Here is a 10970-nt window from a genome sequence, read left to right as displayed (position 1 = left end):
GGACAGCTCCAGACAGCAGAGACATGAGTAGAGACAGAGAAGGAGCTTCTGACAGAAATGCTGTTGGAAGACGAAATTCAGGCATGTCCCTGCCATACCCCACAGTGCAGACACTTTCCTGGAGCAGCTCCCAGGTCTCACACCCAGCACAGCATCTGCCCCCAGGGTCGTGAGGTTTCAGGCTGAGTCCTCTTGGAAGTGTGATGCTAAAGAAGAGAAACTCCTGAGTACCTGTCTGTCTGTCCCTGTCGTTCCTGCCTTGACAGGAGCATTGGGATACTTGTGTGTCCACAGCAGAGCCCCCTGCTCCCAGAGGCACAGTCAGTCAGCACAGAGCAGAGCTCATAAAAGGGACATGAAAGGGCCAAGGCAGTCTAGGGGATTTCCATGAGACATTGAATAGATTTCCATCAAAGAACTCTGCCCTAACTGCTCACTGTCTTTTCCTACTTGGACAGGTCATCATGACCAGCGGCAGAAGATGTCCAACAGCAGCTCCATCACCCAGTTCCTCCTCATGGAGTTTGGAGATACAAAGGAGCTGCAGCTCTTGCACTTCTGGCTCTTCCTGGGAACCTACTTGGCTACTCTCCTGGCCAACGGCACCATCATCATCACCATAGCCTGTGACCAGCACCTCCACACCCCCATGTACTTCTTCCTCCTCAACCTCTCCCTCCTTGACCTGGGGTGTATCTCCACTACTCTCCCCAAATCCATGGCTTGTTCCCTCTGGCACACCAGGGCCATCTCCTACACAGGATGTGCTGCACAGCTCTTTCTGTATGTGTTTTTCATTTCAGCAGAGTACTTTCTTCTCACCATCATGGCCTACGACCGCTATGTTGCCATCTGCAAACCTCTGCACTACGGGACCCTCCTGGGCAGCAGAGCTTGTGTCCACATGGCAGCAGCTGCCTGGACCAGTGGGTTTCTCCATGCTCTGTTGCACACAGCCAATACATTTTCACTGCCACTCTGCAAGGGCAAGGCTGTGGACCAGTTCTTCTGTGAAATCCCCCAGATCCTTAAGCTCTCCTGCTCAGATGCCTACCTCAGGGAATTTAGACTTCTCATGTTTATTGCTATTGTCTATTTGGGGTGTTTTGTGTTCATTGTGCTGTCTTATTTGCAGATCTTCAGGGCCGTGCTGAGGATCCCCTCTGAACAGGGACGGCACAAAGCCTTTTCCATGTGTCTCCCTCACCTGGCCGTGGTCTCCCTGTTTTTTATCACTGTCATATTTTCCTATCTGAAGCCCCTCTCTTTCTCCTCCCCATCCCTGGATCTGGTGGTGTCTGTTCTGTACTCAGTGGTGCCTCCAGCAGTGAACCCCCTCATCTACAGCATGAGGAACAAGGAGCTCCAGGATGCAGTGTGGAAACTGGCGACTGGATGCCTGCCAGAAGCTACAAAGTGTCCATGTTCTTCAACATATGACACATAACATAACTCATCTCACTGTCTCCATGTCACCAAACCTGTCAGAGTTCAGGGAGCATCTGGAGGATGCTCTTAGTCATATGGTTTAGGTCATCCTGCAAGGACCAGGGAGTTGGACTTAATGATATATATGGATCCCTTTCAGCTGGTGATGTTCTATGACTCTGTGACCTGCAAAGTTGCTGAGGGTGTCCTGTGTATATAATTTATTAAGATATTAAACAGTATTCATCCCAGAATGGACAATTGACAGAAACTGCTCATTCTTGTTTTCACATGAACATGAGTTATTGACTGTTACTCTTTTGACACAGCCATCCAGTCAGTTCCTTATCCATCTATCCATCACACCAGATCTCAGAAATTTTTTGGTGGGGGCTGCATGGAAAGTCTTATAGTAGCCCAGATAGAGGACATTCATAGCTCTTCCCTTGTCTGCTGATGCAGTCACTCCAGAGGAGTCCACTAGCTTAGTCAGGCACGATTTACCCTTGGTTCAGCCTTGTGAACTGTCTCTAATCACCTCTGTGTGTTCCATACATTTCAACAGAGCTTCCAGGAGGATCTGCTCCTTGACCTTTCCAGGCACAGAAGAGAGGCTGAGTGGGTGGTAGTTCTCAGGGTCCTCCTTTTTACATCTTGGGGTTTGGTTGGTAGGTTTACTGGTTGTTTTTTTGGTGGTGGTGCTGTGGGGGTTATTTGTTTGTTTTTATTTTATGTTAGATGCATATGATTTCCCTTTTTCCATTCACTGGGGACATCCTGTGATCCAGAAACACCTTGATAATAACACCATCAATGGGATGAGTAAAGGACAGGAGAGAGAAGAACCAGCAGAGTTCAGGAGCAGAGACACATGAGTACAGACCCTGGTGGGACATGCTTCATATTCCTTCTTGGCCTGTATATACCAGATGTAGATGGGAGAGCCCTTGTCTCAGCACAGTGCTGGTGACCAGTCACTGACCCTGAGAACGTGGCTCTGTCCGAGATGCCCTGGGTGGTCTGTCCCACACCTACTCTGAGTGGGGATGGCTTTCCTATAGGTGCTGTGCTGTCCCTGCCAGACAAATGCAGTTGTGCTGGAGAGCCCTGTACACACTTCAGGTAGCAGCACAGGCCTGGACTTGGCCATGACATTGAGCAGCTGCCCTGAAATAGGTTGGGTAATGGAGGGATGTCCCTGAGACAAATGCCATTCTTCTCAGTGGAAGCCTAGTAAATACAGGTGGTGGAGAAGAGGAGGAAAAAGGATGAGCTCTTCCTATGGCAATGGCTACATTGGGTCAGCTGTATATGGGTTTTAGACAAGAACATATTAAGGAGGGACAGGTTTCTTTGTCCCAAACATGAACAACTGCTATCCTTTCATTTGGCCAAAGGAATTCCCCACTGGTCTCAAAAATGCTGCTCCCAGAAACTGCCCTGTTTCAGCACTGCTCCATTGGACCTTGAATCTGCCTGCATGTATCTCGGATCACCACTGACACCCCAGATGTCACTGGTTGTTTGGGTCGGAGCAACTCAGCTGTCTGAACAACAGCTGAAACAAGCAGCTCCCAGGCAGAAGGTGCCTATTTTGTACCCACCTGAACTGAGGCAAGAGGAATCCGCCTCCTGTGGGTTTGTGGCAGCCATAGGTGAGAGCTGAGTCCACTGCCAACCCCAGGACTACAAACCCAGGATGAGTTGCCCCAATTGACTCAGATGAATCCCTTCCCTCAGCAAGGGTAAAGCAGATCCCTGCCTGTCCCCGCCTGGGTGTCCTGTCTAATGCTGAGAAAAGGAAAGGTGATTCTTATGTCCAACTCTTTTCTTATTAGGAGAAATGTCTCTGCTGGAAATGAGTGTTTCTCCCCAGCTGACGGACAGAACATCAGTGGTGACTTCAGCCTGTTTCACAGCAGATGCCCCAGGGACATCTGGAGGGAGCCCAGAGGGGACAGAGAAAGGGACATGATGTTCCTGTGCTGCTGAGCTGGGCTGGGCTCCTGGGACACAGGGAGCTCATGGCAGCGGCAGCGCTGCGGAGAGACAGCTCTGCCCAGGAGCAGCTCCTCTGCACACGCAGCAGGGCTGAGGGCTCTGCCTGCAGCACCGAGGGCAGAGGAGACAGGCAGAGAGAGGTTAAAGAACCATGGGGTGGGAGAATGCTCAGAGATTACTGAGGGAGAAAAATTCACAGCCGTCTACATGGTAAGTCTCCGGGTGCAGGGCAATGCAGCTGCAGTTCCTGGAGAGATCTCCTAGAAGTGATTCATCTGACAGCTTATGAGACCTGTCAGGAGGACTCTCTTCATTTCTCTAATGTCGAGGAGGACATGCTCCAGAGCAGGGCTTGCCTGCTGCACCATCAGAGGGACATGGCATGACAGCTGCCTTCTGCCTGGGCATGGTTGCAGGTGTGTAAAGCCAGGAATGTAGCCAGGGGTGCCCAGGATGTATTCAGAGCAGGGTCCCTGCACCCCAGGGCTGTGTGCCGGGGCAGGGACTCTGCTGCCTGCCAGGGACAGCACTCAGCCTGCCTGGGAGATCCCCACAGTGATGTGGGGAGAAGCTGTGGGTAGAAGAAATAACCCCAGGCAGGGCAGGGTAGGATCCAAAGGGTGCTGAGTGGGAGAGGTTTGCTCCCAGCTCCAGGTTATCCTTGAGCATTTCCAAGGGAACTTTCAACAATAATATGAAGGAAATGTTTTCCTGAAAGGTGCAGAGACTTTGCTTTGAGTTTCTCACTCTTGACTGGCTGGGTGGGCAGTGGCAGCTTCTCACGGAATCACAGAATCGTTGGGCTTGGAACAGACCACTGGAGAACATCTAGATCATCTAGCCTCTGCTAAAGCAGTCCTGACCCTGCACTCACAGAGCTGCCCCTGGGCAGTTCCCTGCTGCCAGGAGGGATCTGCAGAACATAACTGAGCACAAAGCAGGTGGGATGAGGTCTGTGAGCACAGACAGGGAGGTGACAAGGGCACAGAGAGGGAGGTGACCTGGGCACAGGAAAGCAGCTCCAGGGACAGCTGCAGGTAGCAGAGACATAGGCAGAGAGGCAGAGGGAGCTGCTCCCAGAAATGCCAAGGGAGTGGGGATTTGGGCACCTCCCTAACATGTCCTGCAGTGCAGATGCTTTCCCAGAGCAACCCCCTGGTTCCTCCCGCCCAGCACAGCCTTTGATCCCAGGGCTGTGGGGCTTCAGTCTGAGCCTTCTCAACAGCCCAGCTCCCAGTGAGGAGAAACCCCCAAGTGCCTGTCCGTCTGTCCATGTCCTTCCTCCCTTGGCCGGATGATTGGGGCATTTATCTGTGTTTCATGTCTTGTTCTGGTTGCCTTTGGCCCCACATTACCTGGGGCTCTGGGCATGTCGATGTGTGGGGCTGGCAATGAGCTGAGCCTCAGGACACCCCATCTTTAGGAATTTTGACTGGGGGCTCTGCTGGGCTGCAGGCTGTCCCCCACCAGGGCACAGATCTCCCATGGATACTCTCTGCCCAGAGAGGAGCCCCATGGAGAAGACACTTCGGCACTAGGCCATGGCAATGTGGCTCATCGTCTATATGATGCAATGAGCCCTGTGTGTCCCTGGCCGGGAGGGCAGAGCTGAGATCTTGTTCATGTACAATGAGAGCGGTCAGTGCTTTGCAGATCAGCCCTTGGAAACCATATTGCTCTGCTCTCAGCAGTGTCCAGTTTCTGCTCAGGGGAACATCTGGGGCTGATCGTCCTCCAGCTCAAAGAGATGACGGCACAGGGCAGCTGAGACCAGGACTGATGGACAGACCAGCCGTCCCCACTCTGCACTAAGGGACAGTCCCTTTGTCTGTCAGCACCCACAAGGTTTCACTTGCAGTGAAAGACATTGTTAAGGCATTTTTGTCTTAACAAACAAACAAAACCTCCTCAGCCGTGGTGGGGCAGTTAGAATAAAATAAACAGAACAAGATCTCTACAGCTCTGCTCTGCCATTAGGTGAAATGGGAGTGACTGTGCTTAAATGGTCTTTGATATCATGAGTTGATATAATCTGAGATCACCCCATTTTTCTATTTCCCTATTGCTGTAGGGCAGGACTGAATTCAGTATAGTCCACAACAAAGATGCCTATTGCCAATGACACCGTCAGCCAGCACCAACTACAGCTTGTGAAAGGGACCTGAACAGGGTAAGTCAGTCTAGGTGATTTCCATGAGAACTGGAATACATTTTGCTCAGAGAACTCTGCCCAAATTTCTCACTGCCTTTTCCTCTGTGAACAGGTCCCCATGACCAGAAACAGCAAATGTCCAACAGCAGGTCCATCACCCAGTTCCTCCTCCTGCCATTCACAGACACACGGGAGCTGCAGCTCTTGCACTTCTGGCTCTTCCTGGGCATCTACCTGGCTGCCCTCCTGGGCAACGGCATCATCATCACCAGCATAGCCTGGGACCAGCACCTTCACACTCCCATGTACTTCCTCCTGCTCAACCTCTCCGTCATCGACCTGGGCTCCATCTCCACCATTGTCCTCAAGTCCATGGCCAATTCCCTCTGGCAGACCAGGGCCATCTCCTATGCAGGATGTGCTGCACAGCTCTTTCTGTTTGTGTTCTTCATTTCAGCAGAGTTTTTTCTTCTCACAGTCATGGCCTATGACCGCTACATTGCCATCTGCAAACCCCTGCACTACAGGACCCTCCGGGGCAGCAGAGCTTGTGTCCACATGGCAGCAGCCGCCTGGGCCAGTGGGTTCCTCTACTCTCTGCTGCACACGGCCAATACATTTCCACTACCACTTTGCGAAGGTAATACTGTTGACCAGTTCTTCTGTGAACTTCCCCGGATCCTTAAGCTCTCCTGCTCAGATGCTTGTCTCAGGGAATTTAAACTTCTTGTTTTCAGTACTTTTGTCATTTTAGGATGTTTTGTGTTCATTGTGCTGTCCTATGTGCAGATCTTCAGGGCCGTGCTGAGGATCCCCTCTGAGCAGGGTCAGCACAAAGCCTTTTCCACGTGCCTCCCTCACCTGGCCATGGTCTCCCTGTTTATCAGCACTGGCCTGTTTGCTTTCCTGAAGTCCCCTTCCATCTCTTTGCCATCCCTGGATCTAGTGGTGGCAGTTCTGTACTCATTGGTGCCTCCAACATTGAACCCCCTCATCTACAGCCTGAGAAACCAGGAGCTCCAGAATGCAGTGTGGAAACTGATGACTGGATGCCTTCCAGAAGCTCTAGACTGTCCTTCTGTTTCAATATATGACTCATAATGTAACTCATTACAGGTCCATCCTTTCTCATTAGTTTGTTGTTCTTGTTGTCAGTTTTGTGTTTGTGTTGTCTTTTGTTCTGCCTCTTTTTTTTTAACCTTGATGATGTTATCCACAAAGGAATGTGGACAACCCATTTCAACTTCATTATCCACTTCGCTAGTGTGACCCTGTGACTATGTGAACATGGGGCTCTACTCTATTTTTAGTTAAAAAAACAAAAATGTACCTGCAATGGCTTGTCTTTCTGACTGATACCCAAGCATCTACAAAAGAACCAAAACTCCTTTCTCGCAAGTTCTGTACCAAGTGCAAGGGGAAAAGAGGGACCTAAAACCTTCCACGGCAAAAATGCAATGGGGCAGTCGTGGAGGTGCCCTCCTACCAGGAATGGGGAATGTTCCCATCCCTTAGGAAATCCTTCTCTGCCTCATGACCTGCATGGTGTTTTTGTTTGGGAAACCCCTCATTATTGTGCAGGTGGTGACAAAACAGCATTTTCACATCCCCATGGACTTCTTCTTGGGACATTTGTTCTCCCTGGAAACCTTCTGCATATCCACTCCCTTATCCCAGCTGATGGGCAGCTTTGTGGCTGGGGACAGCACCATCCCTGCTCATCATCGTGTTAGTGCTGTTTCCTGCACCTTGTCCTTGTACAGAGCGCTCACTACTGGTGACCACATCCTGTGATCTGTACTGGGCTGTGTGTCATCCCCTGCCCTGTACAAGACTCATGACCTGGGACATTTGTCTCCAGTGGGCAGACACACTAGGGGTTCCTCTGTCATCTACAGGAATCATTTCAGTCGTGTCCTGGGTACAGTTCTGTGGTCCCAGCAGAGCTGACCACTTCTGTGATTTACCACATTGCTGGAGCTCTCATGCAGTGACACCGTGATACTCAGGCTCTCTCCATTCCCATTCTCCTCTTCTTGTTCACATGGTTGTTCTCTGTGGGTATCAGATCTCCATGGGTAGGCAGAAGACATTCTCCATCTGTTCCTTTCTCCTCACAAATGCTGCTGTTTTCCACAGCACCCTCATCCTTGTCTCTGTGATGCCCAGAACAACCCTTTTGAATAGTTTAACAAAACCCATCCTCATGCTCCTTTTCAATCCCCCCATCTACAGCCTGAGGACCAGCAAGTTTGCAGAGAGTGAGACACTTAAAAAATGCTCAGGAAAGCTGTGAGTGGCACAGAGGCCCTGTCACGGAGGTACCCCGAGGTTAGTTTAAGGGACAACAGGGTCCAAAACAACTTTTATTAAACCAGTGAGAAACAGGGTTTTAGCACTCCAAAGTGACTTAAATAAAGGTTCGGATATAAGTTGAGGAAAATTATTAAGGGGCAGCAACTAATGCAACAGGCGGTCCACAGTGTGCATGCACATGGCTTCACTCAAAACAATGCCGGAGCCGCCCTGAGTCCGAGACGAATACACACTTGCCTAAACACGGTGCAGGATTATTTTTAAAGAGATACACGTACTCGTAGTGAATACGGAAAGTGTACACTCTTGATTGTGCGAGGGTAAATCTATAATACACTCGCAATCCTGCGAGGGTTAATTTACTTACACGTGCAAATGTGCACGGAATACTACACATGCTTATGTGGAAGCACGTGAGGAAAATACACTCGCGATTGTGCGAGGAAATAATTTAAAGTACATGTGCAAATGTGCACGGAAATTACATGTGCAAATGTGCACGAAAAGTATAAATATACTTGCAATCCTGCGAGGGTTAATTCACTTACACATGTGGCGGCAAGGCAAGCGGAGTCTCAGTCCCGGGGACGGGGCTCTTGGCAGCAGCATCTTGCTCGTGCTCCGAGACACCCGCTACAAAATGGGTAGAGTCTCGACAAGAATCCCGTTTTTATATTATCAGATCTGACTGTAGGCATTCTAGAAGCTTCTCTGCACCCCCACACTGGCTGTGGGTGCCCCCGAAGCCTCCAAACATCCCCCACACTGGCCGCAGGTGCCCAGCGGCTCAGTGGCGCCTCGGCGCTCCCTTCTTCTAATGGCCCTGGCCAGGGGCTCTGGGGCCAAACAAAAGAAGCTGTTAGCCTCAAGTAGCAGAAAGAGAGGGAGATGTGCCTACTCCTTCCATACTGAAGGAGGGAGGGGGAGAGAGGGGGGTTTGCATTCTGCCACAGGCCCCATTGGAGTCATGGGCACACAGGAAGAATTCACTTCTGATTCTCTTCCAAACAGTGCCTGATGGGCTAGACAGGTGTTTACTGTGCCCCTGGCACTCCCCTGGAACTGTGAGATACGGAGAAAACTTTTGATATAGGAAGGGCCAGAGAGGTGCTATTAGAGCTGGCTGCAGTCATTGTGAGATCTCTCTCAAACATCTTGGAAAAATCCAGAGAGAGCAGGGAGATTCCAAGATCCTTAGAAAAGGCAAATAACAAACCCAGCTTCAAGAAGGACAAGAAAGAAGACTGGGACTGTTACATATAGATCAGCTTCACCTCATTCCTTGGGAAGGTGATGAGGCAAATACTCTTGCAACCATCTCCAGGTCCTTGAAGGACACAAAAGAGATGGCTGAGACCATTGAAGGACAAGAAAGGGACGGCTGAAACTGCGTGAGAGGAGAAAGAAGGGCATGTTGTGTACCTGGACTTTTGCCAGTCCTTGAATGTGGTATCCCAAAGTCTTAGAGCAGGTTTCTGATGTCTGAACTGAAAACTTGGATGATGCGGTGGGTAGGAAGTTGGCTAGCTGATCAGGAACGAATGCCATAAGTGGTACTGATGAAGCTGTTGGAAAGTAAAATGTGGGAAAGCAAGATGTGCGGTTCCAGACACCTGGATGATAAAGGAAGATCAATACTAACATGACCGTCTGGACGGTCGAAGACATAATACTAACGTAATAATATAGAAAGGGCCTTGGAGAGATTACTTTGAAGTACATTGCTCGTAATTGTAAAAAGTTATAGCCCAGACTCGTGAGAATGGTATCTCGGGCCGGATAACCGCCCCCAAGTGCATGGGATGTGTGAATGTCCTTGGGCCTGGTCTGTGAATGACTGGAAAAACAGGTGAGACAAATATCACATGAGTTTAGTGTGTTCTTAATAACAATTACTGGAAAAGCACCTTTTTGTAAACATCTTAGTCCAGGCCCATACCTGTAAATCCTATACATTGTCAATGGTGAATAAAGAAGGCAGCCTAGGCCTAGGTCAGCTCTCTGCTTGGCCAGGCTCTGTGCTCCTTCCTGAACAAGATCTCTGCCTCTGCGTGAATTTCTGTCTGCGTCCTGGTATGCGTCGTTCCTAATCCTAGCTGCAAAAAAGATTCTAACTGCATGAAGAAAATTAACTCTGTTTCAGTCAAATCAATGCAATGAGATTCAAACAACCTTTTCTTGAGGAAGATCTGGGTCAGGGGGGCTGGAACTAGATGATCTTTAAGGTCTCTTCCAAACCAAACCATTCTGTGATTCTAAGGGAAGAGGGAGATATGTTCCATTATCCTCTCCACAAGATAGAATGCCTACCACAACACAGTAAATACGTCAGAACACAGCCAATGCCTTAATTATGAATCCCCCCTGCACACCTCAGCCCTTCTCATGGCTTTTATGTCTGAGCATCACAAGAGGACAAGCAAGCTCCAGCTGATCTGACTATACTGACTGACTTCCATGGTCATGGGGAACCTGAGAGCATTCCCTGCTGTCATCAGGGGAAGACTCAGAGGGGAAGACACCACAACACTATTTGGGTTTCCACTCTCCTGAATGGGAGTTCAGGAGGTCTCAGGTCTGACCTCCTCCTCACAGCACGTTCAGCTGTGGAGTGAGACCACGTTGCTCAAGGCTTTACCATGTGGGGGCTGGAAAACATCCAAGGACAGAGACAGCACAACAAAGCTGGGGAAGCTGCTCCAATGCTCTGATGCCTTCACTGAGAAGAATATTTCCTTATCTGCATCCTGAACCTTCCTCATTTCAACATCTGACTGTTGTCTGTTATCCTCCTGCCAAGCATCTCCATGACAAGACTGTCTCCACCTTCTGGAAAAACCTTCTGGCAGGGACAGAGAGGCTGTTACAAGATGCCCAAAGCCTTCTCTTCTCCAGGCTGAACAAGGCCCTTTCCCTCAGTTTCTCCTCCCAGCAAGTGTCCCAGTCCCTGAGCATCTTAGCAGCCCTCCACTGACCTCTCTCCCAGTTATCAACATCTTCAGGGGTTAGTCTATGCCAGGTGCAGGACCTGCCCTTTGTCCTTCTCTGTCGTGATGCTCCTGACAGGACAGCC

The 10970-nt window shown here is 50.0% G+C and overlaps 2 protein-coding genes across 2 annotated transcripts; both read left to right on the top strand.

Annotated features, from left to right (window-relative positions):
- Positions 1 to 539: 539 nt before the first annotated feature.
- Positions 540 to 1658, top strand: LOC309452601 (olfactory receptor 14A16-like). Its single transcript, XM_082077221.1, has one exon. The coding sequence runs from the start codon at positions 650 to 652 to the stop codon at positions 1445 to 1447; it is 798 nt and encodes a 265-aa protein (XP_081933347.1). The 5' UTR covers positions 540 to 649; the 3' UTR covers positions 1448 to 1658.
- Positions 1659 to 5716: 4058 nt separating this feature from the next.
- Positions 5717 to 6682, top strand: LOC309452597 (olfactory receptor 14I1-like; the record flags this gene model as incomplete). The annotated part of the gene is made up of 1 exon (XM_082077218.1): positions 5717 to 6682. The coding sequence occupies one exon, from the start codon at positions 5717 to 5719 to the stop codon at positions 6680 to 6682; it is 966 nt and encodes a 321-aa protein (XP_081933344.1).
- Between the last annotated feature and the right edge of the window lie 4288 nt (positions 6683 to 10970).

The sequence above is a fragment of the Streptopelia decaocto genome (assembly GCF_964273445.1).
Source record: "Streptopelia decaocto genome assembly, contig: HAP1_SCAFFOLD_65, whole genome shotgun sequence".
NCBI lineage: Eukaryota > Metazoa > Chordata > Aves > Columbiformes > Columbidae > Streptopelia > Streptopelia decaocto.
This window is presented reverse-complemented; position numbering and strand designations above follow the sequence as displayed.

What these genes read in the sequence shown, in the direction of transcription:
- LOC309452601 (XM_082077221.1), top strand. Translation starts at nt 650, where the DNA reads ATGTACTTCTTCCTCCTCAACCTCTCCCTCCTTGACCTGGGGTGTATC.